Source organism: Physcomitrium patens, chromosome 7 (assembly GCF_059467195.1).
Source record: "Physcomitrium patens ecotype Gransden chromosome 7, ASM5946719v1, whole genome shotgun sequence".
Taxonomy (NCBI): Eukaryota; Viridiplantae; Streptophyta; class Bryopsida; order Funariales; family Funariaceae; genus Physcomitrium; species Physcomitrium patens.
In genome coordinates, this window is record NC_143416.1 from 2,854,513 (window position 1) to 2,881,019 (window position 26,507).

The 26,507-nt window shown below is 33.9% G+C and overlaps 1 protein-coding gene across 2 annotated transcripts; it reads right to left on the minus strand.

The window, feature by feature from the left end:
• Positions 1 to 785: 785 nt before the first annotated feature.
• LOC112284803 (uncharacterized) lies at positions 786 to 9,326 on the minus strand. Of its 2 annotated transcripts, none has more exons than XM_090251697.1 (21): positions 9,217 to 9,326; positions 8,523 to 8,810; positions 6,580 to 7,611; positions 6,228 to 6,431; positions 5,875 to 5,979; positions 5,594 to 5,659; positions 5,199 to 5,438; positions 4,934 to 5,088; positions 4,541 to 4,676; positions 4,266 to 4,335; positions 3,945 to 4,072; positions 3,695 to 3,751; positions 3,388 to 3,573; positions 3,195 to 3,287; positions 2,981 to 3,066; positions 2,616 to 2,682; positions 2,289 to 2,355; positions 1,900 to 2,036; positions 1,633 to 1,724; positions 1,453 to 1,519; positions 786 to 1,298 (listed from the first exon to the last, which is right to left on the minus strand). In XM_090251697.1, exons 2-21 carry the CDS (start codon positions 8,727 to 8,729, stop codon positions 1,131 to 1,133), a joined length of 3,363 nt encoding a protein of 1,120 aa, XP_090107823.1. In that variant the 5' UTR covers positions 8,730 to 8,810; positions 9,217 to 9,326; the 3' UTR covers positions 786 to 1,130. The 2 variants fall into 2 exon arrangements, with proteins under 2 accessions (XP_090107823.1, XP_024380820.1); XM_024525052.3 differs by having other exon boundaries at positions 9,025 to 9,288.
• Between the last annotated feature and the right edge of the window lie 17,181 nt (positions 9,327 to 26,507).

The window sequence follows — 26,507 nt, forward strand, 5'->3', positions numbered from 1 at the left end:
TTTGAAGAGTCAAGTGTAGAACAAAAAAAAATTGTAATAGTGTATAGAAGAAAGTCGTGCTGATAACATGTTGAGAATGTTTAAAAAGACACAAGAGTAGTAATAAGTCATACACACAAGAGGGTTTCTAAGGAGAGAGAGCTTCACACATAAAAATCTATTGATCTGGTTGTGTCTCGTATACAAGAAGAGAAAGGGGAGAAGATAAACAATTCTTCTCCACTAGACTCTAAATACTATAGCTATAGTATTTACTATAGTCTTCAATAAATACTATAGAGAGTGCCGGCTACATTTAATGCTCACAACACAATGCAAGGTATTTGGATGTACTTTGATTATTTCTTTAGAACAATATCATACAACAATCCTGGTTGCATTTGCTTGATTAAAATTTAAGCCAAATACCATTCTGCAATAAGGAACAAACTTAAATTTGACACATGTAGAAGGTTACTGGAAATTTCGTTAAACGTACACGAAATGAATAGTGCAGAACTGAGGCATTAAATAGGAGTAGAATAAGCTCTAAAACAGATGTATGAAAACTTACATTCCTTTCTCAACTTTCTAATAAAATTATTGAATGACACCCATACTCAGTTTGATCTGAAAAAAAAAATTGTAGGTTTTAAAATATAACTAAAAGAAGTATTCTATGAAGAAGTATTCTATGTGAAACAAGTGTATAATTGTTCTCGTGAACATGCAACAATAAATTGCACGAGACAAATTTACACGCAATCACAATATATAATGCTGATACCCAAGATGGCATGCGCATCTGAGACTGAATATTTTTAATGCACATTTGACGTGAGAAACTGATACATAATTTCCTACATAACAGCTCACAATCAAGGTGGTTCTGCGCGGAAAATCTACCACTCAAACTAGTTCCTGTCCACCTAAACGCATCCTCTCATGGATGTTCCCATTAAATTCACGTACACAATCTACAGCGGCTCTACGACAATTCCAATGACAAACCATTGTTTTTGTTACTCACAATTTCGAAACAAGGAATGACATGTATGGCGACAAAATTTTAGGGCAACCCATACTACTATGAATAGGCAATCGTGGATTCCTCTTGGAAGAGAACCTGAACCAACTTAACGTTCTGACGATCATGGGGCAGCCAAAATGGACTGGAGTGTGGCCTGCTGTTGAGGGTCTAGGACAGACCAGGTCGCTGCAAGAGCATCAGGATGCAGAGTCTGCTGCAGTTGCTTCAACAATCGAACCATGCGCGCAGCCGTTTGCTCGGCAGCAAGCTCGGTTCCAGCACTCAAGACCTGCATGCATTCATTGCAAATGAATCAGTAGGCATTCATCCAACACACGCAAGTTAGAACATGGCGCCCGAGCCAATTTTGAGGATTGCAGGAAGCATCGTCAACAGATCGGTAACTGACGAAACAAAGCAACGAATCGAATGAAGTCAATTACCTCAGCAAAAACAGAGATGATTTTAGAGAGATATTGATTATTTGGGCCCAGAAGAAATGGATCGGACCTGCAAGGAATAAAATAGTTAGTACCCAAATTTAATTAACATCTTGGAACAGTTTTTAAATTTCAGGATGAACAATTTCCGGCAGTGAAAGAAGAGATAGTGATTAGACACACCTCTCGACCATTTTGCAAAGCTGCTCATGAACAATTTTAGCCTCCACAAGGTCTCCTTTTAATGGCAAACATCCCAGCCATGCCGGAACAACCTGCATGTTTAGAAGAGATATAGAATACCTAAATAAGTGAGTATGAAAAAAATATAATTATTACATATATTTCCCAGTCACAAAAGGTGAGTCAAAGATATTTTCGTAAACACAAAAGGAAAATACGACACACAACATATTTGGTTGAATAAGAAGTCAGAGATCGGTAGCTTACGGTGGCACCATCAATATTATCCCTTTGATGCTCACAAATTTTTCCGAGAGCAGACACGGCATTATCAGTTGCCATAATGTTCTCCGCAGAACGTGACGTAGGTTGACTGATGGTCGCATTGAGCCTTGCAAGAGCATCTGCCAAGTCATACCAGCAAAATTAAGTATTTTCAATATTTAGGAAACAACGAAGTGTACGCACTTCTGGTCCGTAATTATGTTATCAAGTATGTTAACATATGTGTTGGCAAATGGGTACTCGTCATGTATGTGCACCAAAGGCGAGTTTTGGTTGCAAAATCTCAAGGATTAAATTTTTATGTAACCAGTAAATGAAATCTCCACCACTTGACTAGATGAAAATTCTAGCACTCGAATCAGAATACCCACCTCCTACTAAGGGCTTGAACGCAGCACCACCAAACTCAGCACAGACTCCAATTCCATATACTGATGCCTGCAAGGACCCATCAAATGAAATTTTAATGCCAAACATAAAACCTCACAACGAATAACTTTTCAAAGGTCAATTGTCAAATCACGATGCAGAAAACTTTTTCACACAACCTGACAGAAATACTATTACAATTCTTGAGGATCAAAGACTTGGCGAACAGACTTATAATCATTGTAAGATAATGCAAAGACCCAGATTTATGAAATCAAGTTTTAAATTTAATAAAAAGAATTTGAATTTAATTTTTAAAACCAACCCACCTGCCGAACATCAGCACTGCCGTCGTTGCAACCTTCCAACAAGACTGGAAGAAAAGTGCTGTAATACCTGCAGAACTCGAGAACGATCAGAAAAAGCAGCTAGTATTGACAACAAAAGGCTCAACTATTCGATAAAATGAACTGCAGCAATGACCAACGCGTGATTGTTTTGTCATAGCATAACCACACTAAAACTTATTTCCACTGCTCTCCATTCTAAATACAAGTCCAGTAAATCCTTGAAGAAGTTTCCAAGACAATGCAACTTTAAACTCAATCTGGCTCAGCTTTCGATGTATATCCAGTATGTCTCAAGTGGGAATGCGATGAGTCTTACAATCAATGCACTAAAATAAAATGCTTACTTAATAGCAGCGTCGCCACATTGCTCGGCAACATCATCGAAAACACAGATGGCAACTCTTCTTTCATCAGGTGTTCGTTCTTTTCCCTATCCACCCAGCACAATCAAATATGAAATAGATGACAGAAAATCAACTTGTATGAAGAAATAGTTTGGTGATTCCCGATGAGGATGAACTTTCAAACAAAAGACAAAAGGCAAGGGAAAATATTTACCAGCATGGGTGTAATGTAAGGAATCAGCTCCTCAAAGTACATCAAGAACGACGTTTTGAAGATCTTTATTAAAGATCCAAGACACTCTCCCACCTGCAGAATACCAAAAGATAACAGATGTTAAAATGTTAACGGCGATGAACTAACTATGAAAGAATGAATAAAAAGTAGACAATACGCTGATACAACAGACCTGCTCGAAGACTTCCTCTTCTTGTTCGTTTTCTTCTTCAAGGAGTTCCCCTTCCTCCGCGTCAAAGTCCTCAGTTTGGGTTCGCTCAGCTCTCTCTCTTTTGCGAGTAACGCTTGCTGCAATGACCTGCTTAAACTGTTCTACCATTGACTTGATTTGATGTGCATCAAGCAGTGGTCCTGCGACCTGAAGATGACCGACAAACGGTCACGATTAACCAACCAAAATCAATGAAGTTAGGGACCGAACTGATGATTCAGAGTTGGAAAAAGAACGAGAAGATTATAATGTCGAATGGTGGGCAAACCTGAATACACTCGTTTAGGGCATCCAACATACTGGAACAGATTTCCGTTTCTGGTTCCTGCAACCAGAAGTTCACATCAGACCAGCGGAGCAAACCATTCAAACGATCATCGATAAGGAAAGAATACAAGAACAAAAATGCATGTGACTTAGAATCTGCATACTTTATATGAGCTAACAGTACCTATCATATAATAAAATCTTAATAACACAGCGTTTTAAACCTCACATTCTAGAAAAAGAAATTCTACCTTGTGCATTGCCTCTACAAGAGGTGGTATAATGTAGTCTGCAAGCTGTTTCACATAAGACTCATCACGACCAGGTGCTTGTCCCTTCTCCACAGCAAGTTTACCAGAACGCAGGAGCTCAGGCATGGCTGAAGACAGAAGGTATGCGTTAGATGTGTAAGACTAAGGGAACACAAGAAACGTTGAGAAAATCGAAATAGTTGACCAGGTACAAAAACAGCAGTCTACAGAAGAACTGTAACGGAAGAAATTGTCTGAAAGTCGAGTCCGTAAAACGGTACGGAAATCTCAAATCACATCGCCCGAGGAGGAAGCACTAACCTGACACCGAAGCCTTCCGAACCTCCTCGTGAAAGTAGAATTTCAACAGGGGAACCAAAGTAGGGGCAACCTGGAAGCTCAAAAATACAGAAGAAAAAATTAATAGTTTTTAAGAACAAGCCTAATGAAATATTAGAGTACAAACTTCCTCAATAATCTCGAATTTGCAAGAACTTCGGGCATGATCAAAGGACCTATACAATTCGGGAGACCTGTATTAATTGGAAATAAAGAATATCAGCCAACAAAGTAAGACCGATGGGTAAAACACGCACCTGATCAACCCAAGGATAGAAACCCTCCTTGAGTTCATCCGCATAACAACACAACATGTTGCAAGCAGTAGCTTTTTCTTCCAAAACGCTGGTGCGGATACCAATTTTCTTATCGCCAATGGTGATAGTCTCAACACTGAAAGAGAAATAATTTATTTTTGAACAAAGACGGTTTAACATTGAATGATATGCATACCAAAACAAGCTGTTTCCGACAGGCACAACCGGACACTAAGAAAGAGAGAGATGCAAGTCAAGCCTTAGAAATACTGAGATAACTACAATATGGACATCTAATGAAAATGACTATAGCCACCAACATCGCCTTCGTTATCTCGAGAAACACGAATTGCACAGAACTTCGGAACTCATTATTTTTAGGAAGGTCCGTACCTATCATCATCAGACTCGTTGCCCTCATCATCAGAGTCAGCATCAGTGATGGTGACGTCGGGTTTCAACTGAGCGGATCGTAGTAATGGTGGCATGACCACGCTCATGTAAGGCAGAAACTCTTGACCTAAACACTTGCATAACCTGGCCCATGCCTGTGCCATAAAAATTCAGAATGAGACTTTAGAACATGCGCGAGCAAGTATAGCATATAAAGTGCAAGATTCGGGAAAGCTTACATAGGCAATTTGTACCAAAATCACACCTGCAACATATAACTAATAGTAGGATCGTCGTCCTCCATTTGAGCACCTTGCAGCGTCATAAGAACCTCCATAACCTGCTTTGCGTCCTCTCGAAATTTGTCCTTCCCAACAGCCATACCTACCAAGCTGATGCACTCCATGGACTTGGCTCGCAACATGCGGTTTTGCTTATCGTTGGCCCCAATTAAAATAGTCTTAAGATATGGCATCACGGTATCGTAGTACTTCTGGAAGTGGGCCTGAATGAAGAAACATTCTCGGGATGAGTTACTTAATCAAGATCAAGAACAGATTTGAAAAGAAATGATTTCAGACACTGTAAAAGAAATGTAAATCGACGTCGCAAAATCCACTTGATCTATGAGGGATTCCAAGAAAAACACAAGCAACAAACCTGAGCGGAGTCCGCAACCGAAGCAAGAGCAGTCAAAGCACCTTCTTGAACCATTCTCTTTCCATTCTGAAAATAACCACGAAGTAATTCCACTCGTTATTTGAAGCTGAAAGGCGGAATAGATATTAATATATAAGTACTAATTAATTTATGCGTCATCAACATCAACTCTTCATAGTTATTATATAAGTACTTATATAATAACTATGAAGAGTTGATGTTGATGACGCATAAAAACATCGATAAGTATGATACAGTTAAATATGCTATAAATCCCATACCTGGAGAAGAATCAAAAGCTTAGAGATGACTCCATCTAAATATGGGGTCAAGATCTCAGGCGTGCAGCTCTCACTGAAGTTAAGCACAGCAGCGGCAGCATGTGCCTGCTCGCATATCCACACCATTACTACGAAATCGATAACATGGTACCGCAGTATCTCGATTTGAGTGATTATATTTAAGTAGCATAATAAATCCGACCACCCAAGCTATCACAACGTCGTTCATTCTATCTCAAATGTATCATGCGAAGACCATCGATAGTAACAGATGAAATTTAGCACTTCGGAAAACAATAGGCTTGCATTGGAAAACGAAAATGCAAGCGAACACATGCAACCACCCAGCATACCTGTACACGCGGGTTTTGGAAATCATCCATTGCATTAACTAGGGCAGGAAGAACTTGCTGGTGGTAATTTTGTTGCAAGTCAGGTCCTAGATCAGTCGACAACTGACCAATAGCATTTATGGCGGCCCAGCGCACACGAGAATGTGAATCCCGAAATGAATTCAAAATCATGCCCACGACTGAGTCAAGGTTATTGATCATAACCTGCAAGAAACCACCACAAAGTTCACGACAAGCCCATGGAATGTACCAAGCACATTAAGTTGTTGAGCACAAGTAAACCAGCCACATCTTGAAAACTTGCCATGCAATACAACGTATGTCCGCATTAAGAAAAGAGAGAAATCTACACCTTGGCACACCCTTCAGCAATTTGCGCAAGAGTGATAAGAGCTGCATGCCTCTTCTTCCAGTCACCATCATTGATGAAGGAAGGAAGCAATTGAGAGGCCACGGGAAGCACTGTATTTCCTCCAAGAGAAATGGCCAGCCGGTCTAGACATTCCTGACCAACTTCATAATCAGCCGTCTCTCCGATATCTTCCTCTTCAGTATCAGCCAAATACCATTGGGGATCGTCTTCGATGTCTAGGAGCATTTTCATCAGAGCAGCAAAAAGTCTGGTGGTATACTGAGGAAGCTTGCGCATCATTCCGGGAGCCCGCTCTCTGGCCTCAGCAAGAGTGATCAAAAACTCCACTGCCAAGTGCCGAGTTCCTTCCTCCAACTCTTCTGCTTCCGCAATTTGTAGCATGTTGCCAACAACTTCCGCTAATTGACGACGCAAAAAGCGCGGCTCAGTTCCAGCCACTTCGATAAACATTTCCAGTGCTTCTTGTGCAGTTGCCTCCTCGCGATTATTCAGAGCGAGTGACAGTGTCTGCAACATTCCTGGAAGGAGATCTTGAAAACGTTCCCTTTCTTGAGCAGTTTCTAGCGTTTGAACGAAGTTGGTAGTGGCCCGAAGAGCTGCGATTCGGACATCTCCCGAAGTTTGTGCAGATAAATTTTGTTGAAAAACGGTGTTAAGGGTCGGTAAGTAGGTCCTGAGCTGGGGCCCAATGTATTGTGCAAGCTGGGCAAACATCAGAAGAGCGCTCTCTCTCAACCGCATGGAATCAGAGCTGACGCATTGAAACATAAAGGGAAGAAGCTCGGGCCACATTCCTTCCTCGAGAATTCCAGCTGCAAGTTCCGCAACAGTGTCGCAGAGCTTCTTAGATATACTCTTCTCTTCTTCTTTTTGAAGACATAAGAGGAGCTGGCCTTTGACCGCTGCTTGCGTAGTAGATGCAAGTTGAGGCCATAGTGACACATCATCTTTAGTAATAAGTTTTCTCAATAGAATGGCAACCATCGCACGGACTTCCAGTTGCTGGGAAACCTGTAGATGCGACGTAATACGGTGGGAAACTTAGATATAAAGTATGCATACAACAGGTATGAGGAAACGACAGAAGCAAACAAATTGTAGTTATTTAATTCACCATATTAAATTGTTCCATTGGAAACATATGATATGTGAGGAAAAATTCATGATCAATTTACAGATTCTCCTTCGATTTAGGTTTGAATGACTCGAGAGAGAGTTTGAAAAAAAAAAAAAAAAAAAGAAGAAAAAAAAAACGAGTGTTTCACAGTAGAACGGAAGAATTCGCAACATCCTCGTAGGTACTTATCAGTTCTTTCCTATGAGGATCAAGTATTTGTTTCGGAATGAAAACCACTCAATAACTCAACAATCAAGTACATCTTTCAGATCTTAAAAACTCCCATCCGCTTGGTTTCAAGAAAAAATTGCATTCTAAACCTTTAAGTAAATTAACAGTAAAAGTATCTTTTAAGTTTTACATGAAAGTCATGATTAACCTTGTAATAGAACCACTAACGAAAGCTCTCTAAATTATCTTATCAGAGACCTAGTTTTCTTTCGTACATGAATGGCGAGATTGGCCTATCAGGTTTATTATTTGTGAATATAAACCAAATGAAGTTGGGATAAATTCCTTCGTATGCGAGTACGAGAACAATTTCATAACCTAGGGTACCACATTGTTCAAAGCCGACACTGAAACCTAGAACCCGAGATTACTTCCCACAATGTTACTAAGCTTACAGTAGTTCGACGGTAAAGAATGATTGGAGAGTCGACAAGTACTGGACTCACGGGACCTAATTCAACTCTCTACGTGACCATTAAGTAAGTGTGATTAGAGATGAGTAGAGGGCTGCGCAGAGACCATAAATACGGACAGATCGAGGCGTGAAACGATCTAATAGAAAGGATCATCTAACCTGTAGAGCATGGATCATCTTCATAACAAGTGCATCCGCATGATGCTGCTTGCAGTAATTGAACAGCTCCTCAGCCTGACCGCGCTGCTCGTTTCCGGGACTCATCAGCTGGCCAACAAGAGCTTCAAGTGGAGCCACGCCATCGCCTGCCAGCACCAAGGCGACCTGTGCGTCAAGGGCATGTCCTGCCCCCATATTCATCGCCATAGCTCCCAACCCGACGCGGCTGTAGCCAAGCACAACCGCGATTTTATCCTAATACTCCTCCCTCAATGATCGTCCACCTTCCTGGTGGCAACAAATCAAGATTTCAATGACGATCCCCATCACCGACACCGCCAAATTTTGCGACTGCAAAATCCGCACACTCATAAAACCATATCTTCAAAAAACCAATCTAAATTCTAATTCAAACCAGGCAATGAGGTGGAGAACACCGCCAGATACGACTCCCAAAAACCTTCCCCCCAGACCGCGATGGACAGATCGTAATCTGGCCTACCTCTGCCCGCCCTCTCCACAGCCTCCACTCCAAATGTCTACTGTTCTTTCGATACAAAAGTGGAAAATGAAGCGTCGTCCTATCACATCGCGGCGAGGACCAGAAGCAAGTGAAAGGGGCAGGGGAAGGGAAAGGAAAGGAAATAGGGAGGGAGGGAGGGAGGGAGGGAGGGGATGATGGGAGGAAACAGACCGCAGTAGCAGCAGCGGGATGCTGTGATGGCAGAATGACGGAAGCAGCACAGCACGGAAACAGGGGAAGGGAGCGAAACAGCAGAAAGCAGGGCTGGCTGGCTGCCAGGGCTTGAGCGCCAGCGCGGCTCAACATTCAACTGGACCTGGGAACACTGGAACTAGAAATTAGGGTTTGAGCTGCTCCGTGTTCCCACGCCCGACCCCACCCCCCCCCCCCCACCCACCCGCGATGTCAGGCCACGGGGGGGCTCCCGAGCCTGCTCGTTTCTATTCTCAGTTCGACGAGACTCATCAGACGAACGATCTGGGACGAAAAAATTCATTCTCGGTTTTTCCGTTCCATTCCGTCATCCTTGCGCATGGCGGCGCCGGCCCCCAGCTTTACCCTACCCGCGGATGCGAGACGACCCGGGATTGCCATATTACGTTTCCCAATGCTCTATGACGGTAATAGGTCTATCCATTTCCAAGTATGTAAGGCCTCTTTCACATTAAAGCTCGTGTTTAAGTTAATATAAATTATAATTCTCACATTTCTCTCCTTGGTGATTTAATTAGTTTAACATGCTTTAAAACATATATGAAAATTAAAAAGTAAAATTTAAATGTTAATTATAAGGTTTCAATAGTCCTAAAATGTTTCTTAAGTATGTTATTTTGTTTTGAAAAATAAAGTGTAGGATGAATAAACTGTTGTTTTGTACCAAGGTCTTAGTAAAACCATTTGTTTCAATAGGTTAACTTAAGAAAGAAAAATTTTTGTTGTAAAATTGTGGTCAATCAAATAAAATCACACATAAAGCAATATTTGTATTATGAAAAAATGTTACACCAAAGGAAAATGTGTTACTAAACCTCTTTGATTTGGTGTAAAGAAAAAAAAAGAAAAAAAAAGAAAAAAAAAGGTAAATGAATAAATAGATGAAAAATAAAAGAAAAATTCATGTCAAATATAATAATAAAATAAAACATCTACATCATCAGCTTGGTAAATCTTAGTATCATCTTTAAATTTACAATCTCTCAATATACATGTTTCATCTATTTTTTTAATTTTCATCAAGTCATTAGTCAGGTATCAAAAAAGTGTTATGAATAAAGTTCAATTCAACTGTGACTCTTTCATATTTTTTCACATCTTGTATTTTTCATTGAAAAAACTGAATGACATGGAATTATAAAAACAAAAACAGGGCGGGGAGGGGGGGGGGGTGGAAATAATAAACAACATGAACATGTTGATGTCATACTGCAACTTAAATTTTTCAAATTATTTATCTCAAATCTCATAGTCCTATATTTTCCAGTTAATTTTCTCTTTCTTTCTTTTTTCTTTTTTAATAACTAAAATTTATTAGAGCTTTGGACATTTTTTTATTGAATCATATTTAGTTAATCATACCTTTTCACTGATATTCCATTTTTCAAGCATCAATTCATCATGTAAAACTATCAATTACATCAAAATTAAATCAGCATAATTGAATTGATAAAAATAATAGTAGAAAAGAAAAATGCAAAATTTATAGAATATCAGTGTGCAAACTTGTTTAAACCTTGAAGTTTAGGCATTTTCAATCTATTAATACAGAGTTTATTTCTCCTCTCTTTATTTAATATCCAAACCATTCTAATTTTTCTTTATTTTTTTTTCCATGATTAAGAACACCTTGACATTATTCGAATTTCACCACATATTACTTTGCAATCATAAAAATATTTAAAAAGTATAAACTTATGAGAGTTTGAATCAAAAATTAAATATACATACCACTTTTAAAATTTTCATCCAAGAATTTCATGAGTAAAGATAAATAAACTTTTTTTTGAATCAAATATTCAAGATATTTTTATTATAATTTAATAAAAATTTTATCCATAATATCACTATTATTCTAAATATACATATAAAGAATTGATAAGTAAATAATGTACTTATAACTCACTTTAATGTACTTCTAAAATCAATAAACCATTAAAATAAATGTACCATTAAATAATACGTCATTACCAAAAAGTAAGTTATAATGATAAAACAATAAAAAATAAACAAGATCAAAATTTGATTTTACAAGAAAATGATATAATTTAATAATTTCTACAACTTGTAAATTTACAAAATTTATTTTATTTGTTAATTGTAAGCTTTGTTGATGGTTATTTTTTCAAACATTAAAAAAAATAAATCTAATTTAGTATAAAAAAAAAGAACAAGTAACTACTTTTCAAAGATAAGAATGTTTCTTTTACATTCTTATTTCAAAATATTATAGTCTCTTTTGTATATGATTATGATTATTCTAATCTTTTATTATTTTATAGATATATATTATTATTGATTATTTTTAATTTTAATTATATTATTTTATTTATAAATTTATTAATTTTTTAAAAAATTATTCTATAAATCTAAATTTTTAATAATTAGTTCAAAGTCTTTATGTAACATGGTATAGAAAAGATAATTATATAGATAGTTAGAACCATGGAAGTTTTTAGAATTGGAGTTAGGTTAGTGGACTAGGTAGGACCCTCATAGAACATTCTAGAAAGGATTTACGATGGTTATTAAGGTGGAGCCCACCATAGAACCTTCTAGAAGAAAACTTAGGGTAGTTATTTAAGTGGGGTCTACTACCTAAGAACATTCTAAAAAGTCTAGAGTGGTAGGATAAGGTATAAATAGGATTGGCTAGGACCTTTTTGAGCTTTTGATCAAGTATGGCTTCAAGCCCTTTTTCTTAGTAAAGTTTGGTTTTACATCTTTTTGTTCAGTTCTGTTCTATTCTCTTCCAATCTGCTCAATTGTCTTTCATGTCATATTTTGTATAATTGAGTTTAGTTCTATTTTGATCTATTTTGTCTTATTTTGTGATGAGATTTTATATTGTGGAATAGAAGGATCTTGGATTTTTGAGATAATCTGGTCTTGTTTCATTGGTATCAGAGCGAGTGTTAGATTTTTTACTTTTGGTAGCATGTCAATAGTCATCATTTTATCTAAGGTTAGTTGTTGTGGTCACATTGGATACTATGTTGAGGCTATCACAAATTACTCTTAAAAAATCAATTAGGAGATGAAAGGGCATTACAATAGGAGAGTCCAACAGAGAAATTATAATATGGAAGATATGGGGGAGCAATCCCAAATGGAGGCTCAAATACAACACCTCTTATGCCAGATAGCTAATTTGCATGGACAAATAGAAGCCTTGAGGACAAGAGAGTTGACATCTGCTAGGTTGAAATTGAATAAGCCTAATACATACTCTAGAACTTCAAAACAAGAAGATATATGTTAATGGCTTTTTAATATGCAAAAATACCTCTTACTATTTGGGACAAATACTACTAAATGAATTATATATGGAGCGAGCTATTTAAGAGATGTGACAGCTATTTGGTGGCAACATCGAGTTCAAAGTTATAGAGCTCAAGGTGGATTTTGTGACTTGAGAAGAGTTTGAGATGGAGTTTAGGAATCAATTTTAGTCCATCAATGTGAGAAAGATAGCATATAATTACTTGACAAATCTTACACAAGCTAAGTCAATGTAAGATTATGTTTCCCAATTTAAGTCTGTATATCTCTAAATTGAGAATATTTTAAAGACAGAAATAATAGATCGATTCCTACAAGGTTTGAAACCTAGAGTCGAGCAAGAGGTGGAGCTAAGGGATCCACAAACATTCAAAGAAGCAATTCAGATTGCAGAGATGGTTGATGCTATAGATTTCAAAAATTGTGGAGCACGACCTATAGCATGAAGTCTTATGACGTTATCTAATATTATGGCATAACAACCAATGCCAATAGAGATTGATCTGTAGTAAATTGGATCTTTGGAGCTGCTATTGGAAAACACCTATTTCAAGGGAGGATGTAAAAAAGACAACATTTTGTATGCACTATGGACATTTCGAATGGCTGGTTTTATCTTTTGGCCTTACCAATGTTCCAGCCTCTTTCATAGATCACATGAATAAATTATTTTGAAACCTTTTGAATAAGTATGCAGTCGTCTTCATTGATGATATCTTTATATATAATAAAATTCATAAAGAGTATGAACAATACTTATGAGAGGTGTTGCACCAACTACAAAATAGTTGCTTTTATTGTAAGCAATCAAAATCTTAACTTTAGAAGTAGGAAGTTACTTTTTTGGAGCATATGGTGTCCTCCAAAGGCATGCATATGGAGTAAAATAAGGTAAAAGCAGTAGAGGATTGGCCAACTCCCAAGGATGCTTTTGAAGTTTGATCATTTTTAGGCCTTACTGGATACTATTGTCATTTTGTTCAGCGATTTGCTCACATTGCTATCTTATTGACAAACATATTAGAGAAGGGTGCTCCATTTGAATGGAAACTGGAGCAATAAAACGCCTTTAATAAGTTGAAGGAGGCACTCATTACTGCTGCAAAATTGCAATTGTATGATTATAATCTCCCTTGTATTCTTAACATTGATGCTTCTAACTTTACTATTGGAGTGGTTCTTCAATAAGACCCTGGTAGGAGCCTTCAACATATGTCATATAGATCATGCAAGCTCAAAAGGATAGAGCGCAATTATTATGCATGTCATCGGGAGCAATTAGCAATTGTACATGCCACAAAGATGTGGCGACACTACATATTGGAAAAGCTAGTGGTTGTTTAGACTGACCATTGACCCTTGCTACATGATTTGTATCTAGAAAATATGAAATTACAGCGTCATTGTTGAATAGAATGGTTGTACTTTTTTGATATCTAGCTTGAGTACAAACAAAGGTGACAACATACTTTGCCAGATAATTTATCATGGAGACTAGATTTGAAATACAAATCAAAAGACAAGGCAAAAATTGCTACCATTAATAGTATCATTTTAGATCTAATCAAAGAGATAGAATAGAAAGAAGCTACATATTGGGATGCTTATTTTAAGATGGTTAGCAATCAATTGAAGGTAGACAATATATAATATCAAGATTATATTTTTAATAAAGGCTTACTCTATTTCAAGAAGCAAATTTATGTACTTAACAATATTAAACTCTAGATGTACATACTTCAAGAAGGACATGACATCTCAATATTTAGACATTTGAAACAAGAAAAGATCTTAGAACGGATCTCAAGGACATGGCTTTTTGTAGGATTGGATCGTAATGTTCAAGCCTTTGTAAGCTCTTGCAAGTCAGATCAATATAACAAAGCATGCAACGTAACATCTTTTAGACCATTATAGCCAATTTCACTACCTACAGCACGTTGGAAGCAAATGACTATGAATCTCATTCTGTATTTGCTACAAACACTTCATGATTATACCGCAATTGTTGTCTTTATAGATCAATTCTCGAAACAACTTTACTTAGCTATGATGCGCTCAGATATTGATGCCCCAATACTTACATGAGTCTTCTTTGATATATGCACCATGGATTATCTTGTGTTGTTATTTTAGATCGAGATCCATGCTTCACAAGAAGTTTTTGACAAACATAGTTTAAGCTATTAGATACATGACTTGTTATATCTATAGCCTTCCATCCTCAAATACATGGACAAATAAAGCATGAAAATTAGACCTTGAAAGATATGCTACAAGCATTTGTGGAAGTTCATCATAATAATTAGAATGAATACTTGACACCTTTGGAGTTTGTTTGTAATGATAACATTCAAGCAAGTATTGATTATTTACCATTTTTTCTTAGTATTGGTCAACATCCAATTTTGCCAGTAACTCTCCATCGTCCCATTGATATCAACAACCCGACAACGAAGGAATTTATACAATAGCTTACAACAGCCTTAGAAGAGGTATGGCACCACCTTCTTACTGCACAGAATCAACAAAATGAATATGTGGATAACCATCAGCTATATAAGACCTTTTGGGAGGGTGATCAGATATTATTCTCTAATGCCAATTTGCGACTTGCTACATCAATTCAAATCCATAAACTAGCACTTGGTAGCTTAGACTTTTTTGCATTTCTGCAATGATATCTAATGTCACATACCACATCAAGCTTCCACCACATATTTGGGTCCATCTAGTCTTCTAGTTTCTCAATTGAAGGAATTTTATACTAAACCAAAGTGCTTTCCAGATCGGCACCAACCACCACTACCACTAGTTGTAGTTGATGACTAAGAAGAATATGAAGTGGACAATGTTTTGGAGTATTGCTACCTTCATTGTGGCAGTAGATATCCACAACTTCAATACAAAGTTCTTTAGAAAGGTTATTCCATTCATGATGAAACATGGGAACCTACACAAAACTTCATTCATTGTCAAGAGACAATTCGGAGATACCATTGGCAACAAAATAAGGACGTTTTGCTTTAATAGAGGGGAATTAATTATAATAGAATATAAAAAAGATAATTATATAATTAATTAGAACCATAGAAGTTTCTATAATTGAGATTAGATTAGTGGATTAGATAGGATCTATTATAGAACATTCTAGAAAGAATTTAGGATGGTTATTTAAATGGAGCCCACCATAGAATCTTCTAGAAGAAATTTAGGGCGATTATCTAGGTAGGGTCTACTACCTAAGAACATTCTAGAAAGTCTAGAATAGTAGGACAAGGTATAAATAAAATTGACATGGACCTTTTGAGGCATCTGGTCAAGTATGGCTTCAGACCCTTTCTCTTAATAAAGCTTGGTTTTGCATCATTTTGTTCAATTTTGTTCTGTTCTATTCTCGATTGCTCAATTGTCTTTCATTTCCTATTTTGTATAATTTAGTTCAATTCTGTTTTGGACTATTTTGTCCTATTTTATGATGAGATTTTATGTTGTTGTAGAATAAAAAGATCTTAGGTTTTTTAGATAGTCTGGTCTTGTTTCACTTTATTTATTATATATATAATTATATATATTTTGATTATTAAATTTATACTCAATAAAATTCATCTTATTTTTTATTATATTTTTTTATAAATAATTAACTTATTTGAAATAATTTTTGTAAAATAAATTTATTAAAATATTATAATATATTATATATATTATTTTATTTATTAATTAATTAAATAAAAGAAGTTAAATCTACTACAAGATTAATTACATATATGATTAACTCTTATTAAGCATTTTGCAGATGATTGATAACTAACTATATATTATGAATGTTTATACATAGTTGAATAGTAGTTGTGACCATGATAACCTTTATAACCTAGTAAGCTGTCATATCACCTAATAAGTCAAATAGCTACATGTCAATAGTTGGATTAATTATTATTTTACTTGCACTAAAAAGTTCATGTTATTAGATCATAGACTTATGTTATATACAAACTTAAGAAAGAGATTTATTCAACTAATTAATTTTCTTAAATTCTCTATGGTTAGGGATCAAATTTATTTATATTTTTTATATTAAACTTCTATTTTAATAATATATTTCTTCAAATTTTATCATATGATATCAAAACTTAGTACTCTTAAATTTTCTTTTGGAAGTTGAATATTTGTATAAGGCTTTTTGTAAAACATAGTCTTTCAATCACCTTTGAAGAAGTTTAATTTTTTATAACTAATTTTTTTTGGCAATTGAGAAAAAATATAATAATAATAATAATAATAATATTATTATTATTATTATTATTATTATTATTTATTAATTGATTTTTTTATGAAGAAAAATTATATATTTGTATTCACATGTGATAACTTATAAGTCTAATTCCTACTTACAAACAACCTATTCACTACTACTTTGCAACCAATAAGAGCGGCAAGTTTTGGGAGTAGATGTCATAGTATTAAAAATTGATATAGGGCTCATCATCAATGTGACAAGATCAATAATAATTTTGGAACATAAGTTTGGGACACATATTGAATCTCCAATTGCCAAGCTCCGAAGAATCTAGTAAGTTTGAAGACTCTAGAGAAGTTTACAAAACTATATTTTTGATTTAGATAAGATATTTTTTTAATTAGAATTACAATATCTTTATAATTTTTATAAGTTTTGATCTAAATTTGTATGGATGCTCTGATAGCATAAAACTATTTATATCCAAAAGAAAATTGGTTTTTTCAAGAAAATTTAGAATTTTTATAAATATTTAAAAAGATTATAAAAAAATATTAATCTTCACTTAGATTCTATTTTTACTCAACTTCTATTTCTTCTTTCATTCTTATAGTTTTTTCTATTTAGAATGTATTTCTTGCAAGATGGCAACAAAGTACAATATTAAAAAGAAATTTGATAAAGACAATTGACATTTGTGGAAAAAAAATAATAATTTATTTTTATTGATATGGATTTATCGAAGGTTATTTGTAGAAAGTACAAGAATCCTAAAGATATTTGTAGATCTAGCAAAGTTAAAAAAATAGATGGATATAGATCAAAAATATTATGTATAATTTACCTATATTTTACAAATATATAATTTCTAACCACTAATAAGTTAAAAAGTACAAAGATGATATGATAAGAATTAGAAGCAACATATAATTTAAAAAATACTTTGGACCTATATTAAGGATATAAATTATAAAAGATCAAAATATCAATATACTATTGTATTATTATAAAAGAATAGATAATTATTTAAAAATAATATTATTTTTAACTAGAATGAATGTTATCAAAGATATAAAAAAATAGTTAAAAAAATACAATAAGAAAGCCATAAATAAGTAGAAATCAAAATTGTTGCACACAAGAGAATTGTGGAATGAGATGCTCCTCTCTTCCAATACTCTTTACTTACAAGAAGATTTTACATCTATTAAAATTAAAATTCATCTATAATCATCTTCATCTATTCAATTTAATCATAGATTCTTTTTAACCTAGCTACTATATTAATAAGTTATTTTCATTTTTTTACTATCTTTTAACCATTAGCAACTTATTTAAGGTAATTGTATCTTATTCTTATTTTAACTCTTTTACTTTGCTATTGATTAAAGGTATTTAAATCTAATACCTTTATTAACTTTTGATGCCTATCATTTTCTAATGCTTTTGCTAGCAAATCTACAAGCATGTCTTCCATTTCACAATACTTCATATCAATGACTTCCATTTCAATCTTCTTTCTTATGAAGTGATATTGAATGTCAATATTCTTGGTTCTTAAGAGATGCTTTGTATTCTTTGTAAAAGCAAGATATTTTTGGTTATTATACTTTATTGGAGTTGCTCTCAATTGTATCAGTCCAATGTCTTCTAAAATTTGTCTTAGCCAAATTGCCTCCATCATACCTTGCCTTGCTGCCATATATTCCACCTCTATTGTGGACCTTGCAATTGTTGGTTGTCTCTTGCAATTCTATGAAATTGCTCCCATTCTAACAAAAAATACATATTCTATTATTAACCTTCTATTATTTGCATTTCTAGTCTAATCTACATTATAAAAATTATGCAATGCAATATTATTTCATCCAAGATATAATTTGAAGTTCAAAAAGCCTTTCAAGTACTTAATAATCTTTTTGATGGTTGCTCAATGGATTGGTCTAGCCTTAAATATGTATTAATTTACAACACTCATGGCATATGTAAGATCCATCTTTGTACCAACTATTGCATACATAACTAAGCTTACTACTATCTTATATAGAACATCTTTTATTTCATCTTCAACTTCAACAAACTCTTCACCTATGAGCTTCATCAACTTCAAATTAGCGTCCAAAGGAATTTCAATAGACTTACATTCTTCTATGTTGAATTGTTTCAACACTTGTTCAATATACTTACTATGGCTCATTTTAATGGTCTTCTTACTATAATTTCTTACAAACTCTACTCTTCAACAATAGTAGAGCTCTTTCAAATGTCTCATTTTATACTCTTTTTATAAATTTATCTTCAACCAATCCATCTTCTTCATAGTATTATTCAATATGATTAAATCATCAATATAGAAGATAAAAATCAATATGAACTCATTTGATTATATTACATATAAGGAATAATCAACTTCATTCTTTACAAATCCCTCATTTATAAAGATGTGTTAATACATTGTCTTATTACATGGCGTTTGACTTGAGAATGCACCATGCATCTAGTTGTGGAAGATAAAAGAAAAATTGAAACAACAAATCCTAACAACTCTAATACATTCTTAAATAAATAATAATTAAATATTAGCAAATATAATCAAAAATCAATCAAATTTAATTAAAATTTCAAAGGAACTATACAAGAAATACAAAGAGTTCCTAGAGACCTTTTAAAAAAATCATAAAAAATAACATAAAAATTCAAAAAAAATACCAAAATAAAATATTAATAAAATATTAAAATAAAATATTTCTAAAATATTAAAATAAAACCTTAATTAAATCTTAGTCAAAATCTGATTAAATTTTAATCAAATTTTAGTCAAATCTTAGTCAAATCCTTGTCAAATCCTACTTAACTCTTAAATAAGGTCTAACCAAATCCTAGACAAATCTTAGTCAAACTCTAATCAAATCCTAATAAAATCCTAATCAAATCTTAAACAAATCCTAACTTAAATCAAACTCTAATCCAAACCAAAACTTAAATCAAATCCAAAATACTAATCCTAATCCTAACTAAATCTTACATCAATCTAAAATCCTAATCTTAATCCTAAATCGAATCCTAATTAATTCTAAGTAATTCCTATAGCAAATTTAAACCTCAATAATTAATAAATGAATTGTTGATTTTAATTCAAATTTTTTAAATCTCTTAAAAATTAAATTGATAATCAGCACAAAAAAATTTGAAAAGGATTGGAATTACCAAATAGACAATAACCTCAAAAGTGTGCTTGGGTGTTGGCTGGCCTCTTTCTCTGACATTGTTGCTAATCTTCCAGAGCCAATTACTCCTAATTAAATCATTATTTTGCTTCCAAACTTTACATACTTATTAAAAATCAAGCTAACTACCTTTGTAAAAAAAAATAAGCCTCAATCTAAATGGTGGATTGATAGATATCTGACAAAATCTCATGGGTCCTAAAACCCCTAAATTCCAAGACCATAATCTACAAAAACTTTCATGCCTTTTCAATCTAACCATTTGATCAAATCAAAATTCATAATATACATCAAGTACAATTACATCTACAAACCCAAAAAAATTTCACTTATAGATCTATTGCCAAACTTACAAAATTCTCCAAAAAATATCACCAATTTTATTTCACAAATCTAGAGTCACCTAAAACAAACCCCCACTTTGCAAAGCTCTTACAAAGTCAATACACATTCAAATCACTCCAAATCAATGCTCAAAAAAACCTCATTAAGTCAACTCTGAGATCTTAATTTTTGATCTCCAAAAGAACCCTAGAATTGTCGTTGAGGCTTGGTTTTGTGCCTTGGGGTCTCATTTCAACCCTGGTTGGTAATTGGTCCTCCCTAGGTATCAACTCTTGAGTTTCTAAGGTAATTTTTGCCACAAACTACTCTTAACTTCTTTTCAAAGGTGCTTATATTGTTTATTTTTCTAATCTACCTTATTTTGCTCTATTTGTGGTCCTATAAAGTTAATAGAAGCCTATTTTGTAAAAAGGCAGCATTAGCACTTTTAATTTTTTTACCCCCTTGATTATTATCTATTTTTCCAAGATAATTTGTTACAATATATTTGAAATAAGATCTTCAAAAATATGATATTTTCTTCACTTTTTTACCTATTAGTCATTTTACATCACAACAATATTAATACCATGTCTTTGGTAAATATTTTAGTCTATACAAGGATTTTTTTTCAACTTACAAATAAGGTGTTATTTTCTTTTTGAATAAGTCCTTGAGGCTGCTCCATGTAGATTTTTTCCTCCAATTTTTCATTTAAGAAAGTGGTTTTTACATCCATTTAATATATCTCAAAGTCTATTAATGCTCGAATTGCCACAATAATTCTAATAATAGTGAATTTGGTCACAAGAGTAAATATCTCATTGAAATCAACACCAAAAATTTATGAGTAGCCTTATGCAATTAATCTTACCTTATATCTAACCACACTGTCCATTATATCCTTTTTTGTTATAAGCAACCACTTATATAAAGAAAAAACTTTAAGATTGAATAACACCTATGACTTGAGAGAGAAGTTTAAGATAACAAAGCTCAAATATGATGTTATCCTTGATATGCCATAGCTAGAAGTAGAAAATAAGCAAGTTAATTGGCAATTAAGAAGAATCTCTTTTAAAGACAATGAACATAAGGTAATACTTCATGCCTAAATATCAAGTGAGATAACAAAATAATCTATGGCTAAAAGCTTATTTGTAGGGATGACCTTTATAAAGAAGTAAATACAACATAAGCAATTGGTATATATGTTCGTTTTAAATTTTGTCTCAATGGTAGCACAGATAGTGGAAGGAATAAAAGGAGCAAAATAATCCATATGTGAATATTGGATTGTTTTTCCAATTATCTTATCTAGTGGCGTGCCACCTAATTGACATATCCCTTTTTAAATAAAATTATTACTTGGAGTCAAATCGACAAGTTGGCCAATTTATTGCCTAATAGCAAATGAATTTAAATAACTGCAAAAGACATTGAAAGAGCTCTTGGAAAATGACCATATTCAAAAAAACATGTTACCATAGACAGTGCTTGTATTCTTTGTAGCCAAAAAAGATGGTGGACTTTAGCTTTGCATTGATTATTGAGGCCTCAATAAGTAGACTATCAAGAATGCATATTCACTTCTACTGCGTTTGGATAATCTTTTTGACAAACTTTGAGGTGCAACCATCTTTAGGAAATTCGACCTTTATAATGGCTATTGGTAGACATCTATTGCAAAAGAGGATATAAAAAAAGATGGCATTTTGTACGCGCTATGGACATTTTGAATGGCTTATTTTATCTTTTGGCCTTATTAATGCTTTAGCCTCCTTCATGGATCACATAAACATATTATTTTGAGACTTTTTGAACAAGTATGTAGGTATCTTCATTGATGATATTCTAGTCTATAGTAAAATCTTTAAAGAGGATGAACAACACCTACAAGAAGTATTATGCCGATGACAAGATGGTTGCTTTTACTGCAAGCAATCAAACTATGAACTTTGGAAGTTGAAGGTCACCTTTTTAAGGTATGTAGTGTCCTCCAAGGATGTATGGATGGAAAAAAATAAGGTAAAAATAGTAGAAGAATGGCCAAATCTCAAAGATGCTTTTGAAGTCTATTCATTCTTAGGCCTTGCTGGATATTATTATTGTTTTGTTTGGCAATTTCTACACATTATTGCTATTGTGGACATAAAACTGAAGAAGATTTTAGGAGGTTCTAGAAGGTTTTAAGAAGATTCTTATAGATCCTAGAAGATTCTAATAAATTCATAAAAAATTCTAAAAGGTCATAGGAGATCCTAAAAGGTTCTAAGAGGCTTTAGATGATTTAAGAAGTTACTAAAGAAGGATCTTTGGCTTGCTTCATTTCCAAGCCTTATAGAAACTTCTCAAGAAGCTTCTTAGGATCTAGTATATATAGGAGTCGAGGCTGAGGAAATCTTCAATCTCGACAACTTATTTCTTGTGGTTTAGTCAAGATCTTCTTGTCTTATATCCAGTTATTATTCTTATGTCGAGTTAATTCCATTTCTTGGTCTTAAATCCTTATTTTGTATACGGTCCGTAAGAGTTTGTCAAGACTACTATAAAAAAATATTAGGAGCTTGATCTTTCTTGAAAGAAAGTGGATTACCCCTCTTCTTAGAAGTGTTATAGCATTCTAGAGGTTGCGGATTACTCTTTCTTAGACTAATATTCTTTTGTTTTTTTTTTCTTTATACCATAGATCACGGATTTTTTTTCTTTGAATGCATGTATTTTTTTGATCTTCTATGGCAGAAGGTGGAAAAGTCAATATAACACACTCTAAAGAGATCAAATTAGATTCTATCATTAATGCTCTTGAAGCATTAAGGATCAAGAGAGATATTTTTTCAAACTAGAAAGGAGAATTATATATGACCATACAAAATGGTCAAGGAACCGAAGTGCTTCAACCACCACATCAAATAGCAATAGAAGTTTCAAATTTTCAAATGACTATATCTGCTTCAATAAACATGGAAGGTGCATCCACTCAAAAAAATGATCTAAGAAAAATAATAACAAAAGAATCAAGGATTAGCCATTCGAAAAAGTTTGATGGTATCCGTTTAAAATTTCATGGCTTTGTGAACTAAGTATGACTAATTACCTTACTTCAACTTCAATGATATTCTACTAAAACATCTTATGATGGTGCCAAGGACAAGAACATGATAAAGAAAAATAAATAAGTGAGACTTCTCTCAAAGAAAGATGACAAAATAGAAAAAACTTGATATATATATATATATATATATATATATATATATATATATATATATATATTAAGAAAGAAAGAAATTGGAATGGCTATTACCAAAAGATAAGAAAATTAGAGACCTTGAAATTAGACTGAAAGTAAGAAAGGAGTTGTATCACGGACATACTCATGTAAGCTAGTAATTACATATACAAATAGGTAGAAGTAAAAGTAAGTAAAAGTAAGTTAATTCTATAGTATTTAATATAGAAGCTTCCTAGAAGCTTCATAGATATTGCTTTGACTTCATAGGTATCTTTAATTGACTTTTTGGATTAGAAACTTGGTCAACAAGTTGGCCATGTGCCACACATGTTGTTAGCTTGAAGACCAAGCTAACTATATGGCCCACACATAGAAAAACTTGCCTTGTAAGTCAAGGCATATATCCTACAAAGTCAACACATATTGGAGGTCCTATGGAACGTCGCCACGTAGCTCCTAGTTAGATAGTATATATAGAGACAAGAATGAAGCCTTCTTCACTCTTGTCAACTCCTTTCTTGCTTCTAGTCTAGTTTCAAGGGTCTCTAGTTTTCTTGTCTTTTGGCAATAGCCATTCTAGTTTTTCTTTCAATATACATACTTATTTATTTATATTTTGTTACTTTTCTTTGAGTGAAGGCTCACTTATCTGGATTGTTTTTTCATCGAGTTCTTGTCCTTGACAGATTGATAAGAGTACACCTACAATATCAGAGCTTTGTCTAATCTTGATTAAGAGTGGATTACCTCTTTTTCTTGATAAGATATAAGCATATTAGAAGTTACGAATTACCCTCTTCTAAACTGATATTGTCCTTAGTATTTTCTTTATTTTCAAGTCCTCTCTTCTATTTGTCTTAAGCGATATTAGACATCTTCTCTTTTCTAAGTGTTATCATAGCAGAACTTGTTGAAATGAAGAATGCAATGGCACAAATGTAAGAGCAATTGAGGGAGTTAATGCTTACGATGCATCAACTCAATTTACCACTATAAGGAGCAACAAGATTGGCAGAAAGTGAAGATATAGAAATGGTTGGAGCTGCTTCAACATCTACACCAAACCGTGTCCTTTCTCCTATGGTGGAACGCCCTTCCAGTATTAGAGAACCAAGAATTGTCCTATCCAAGAAGTTTGATGGCATCAGATCTAAGTTTCGAGGATTTATCAATCAAGTGCAATTTGTGATTGAACTTCAACTCCAAAGCTACCCAACTCTAGGATCGCAAGTTAGTTTCATTGGTATACTTCTTTCAGGTTCAGTACTATCGTGGTTTTCATCTTTTTTTGAACAACGAGATCTAATATTGGATAATCTAGAAGCTTTTCTAACAGAGTTTCGATCCACGTATGGAAAACATGATGCAATTCGTGTTGCAACCAATAAGATTCATATTTTACGATAAGGCAATCGATCAGTAACGTTGTATGCTTCATAATTTTGACAACTTGCAACTGATATCAAGTGGGATGATGCTGCACTTATTAGCCAATTTCTCTATGGATTACAATATAAGGTAAAAGAATTAATGCTCAACTTACCTGATCCTCAAACATTGAATCAAGCAATTGACTTTGCTATGAAGTGCGACAATCGCCTTTTTGAATTCCGATCTGAGAACCGTATAAGTGGACCTCAATGTTACTATAATTCAATGGCAACACCAACACCTCTTCAACACATACATTCGGAAGTAGAGGATATGCAAATTGATGCAGTACGTTTCAAACCTCTTACTGAGCAAGAAAAGACTCGTCGTCGTCAAGAAGGATTATGTTTATATTATAGAGAACCAAAGCAAACTGCTCAATATTGTCCAAAGAAATGACGCAATCATAAAATGAAGAGTATGGCTGTGAAAGAAGACAATATGTCGAAAAACAAGTTTGTTCAGCTATAATAGGGACCGTGCGGTTGAAACCTTGCACAACATCTAGTAAAGGTCCTATTCTCTCCTCAGAGCCCTCTCCTTGTTTTACATTAAATGTTATTTTAGGACCTAAACATTACAAAGTCTCTGCCTTGTTAGATTCAGGAGCCTCACCGTGTTTTTTAGATGAAGAATTTACTAAAAGACATGGAATATTTTTAGTAAAGAAAACTAAACCTATTCATGTAGAAGTCGTAGATGGTCGTCCATTGTTTTCTAGAGATATTACTCACGAAATCCTTCATATAGAAGTAATAATCAATAGTCATAATAGTTTTGTAGTATTTAATATCATTAGATCTTTCTCTTATCTAGTCATTTTAGGTTTATCGTGGTTAGAAAAATACAACCCTCAAATAGATTGGATTTCCCGAACTCTTTCTTTCTCTAAAAGTATAACTAAGAGTGTAGTTAATCAAGTAGAGAGTCATATGTCCAGTTCAATTAAACCCATATTTATAGGTGCAAAAGCTTTCTTGCATGCTGCTATGAAAGAATCACCATATATTATTTATCCCACACCTGTTCCTACTGGTGGAAAGACTTCAAGTGGCATTCCAAGCCAATATTAAGAATTTCAAGATGTATTCGAAAAAAAGAATGCGGATACATTCTTGGAACATCGTCCCTATGATTGCTCAATTGACCTTCAAGAAGGAGCACAACCGCCATTCGAACCAATCTATAGTTTATCATAAAATGAGTTGACTGAACTTAAGGAGTATATTGAAGAAAATCTAGCCGAGAATTTCATACGCCATTCTAAATCTCCGGCAGGAGCTCCAATTCTATTTGTGAAGAAAAAAGATGGATCATTGCGGATGTGTGTTGATTATCGAGGACTCAACAAGATTACCATCAAGAACAGATATCCACTACCTTTAATATCTGGACTTCTTGATCAGCTGAATCAAGCTAAGATCTATACAAAAATAGATCTTCGGAGAGCATACAATCTAGTACGCATCAAAGCAGGAGATGAATGGAAGACTGCGTTTCGAACTAGGTATGG

Bases quoted from the DNA above. Each gene is read 5' to 3' on its own strand.
- LOC112284803 (XM_090251697.1), bottom strand. From the start codon at position 8,729: ATGGCGATGAATATGGGGGCAGGACATGCCCTTGACGCACAGGTCGCC. The intron at 4,336-4,540 runs GTGCGTGTTTTA...TTGAGCTTCCAG, and splicing joins TCTATCCTTGGGTTGATCAG to GTTGCCCCTACTTTGGTTCC. The intron at 1,520-1,632 runs GTGTGTCTAATC...TATTCCTTGCAG, and splicing joins CTTTGCAAAATGGTCGAGAG to GTCCGATCCATTTCTTCTGG.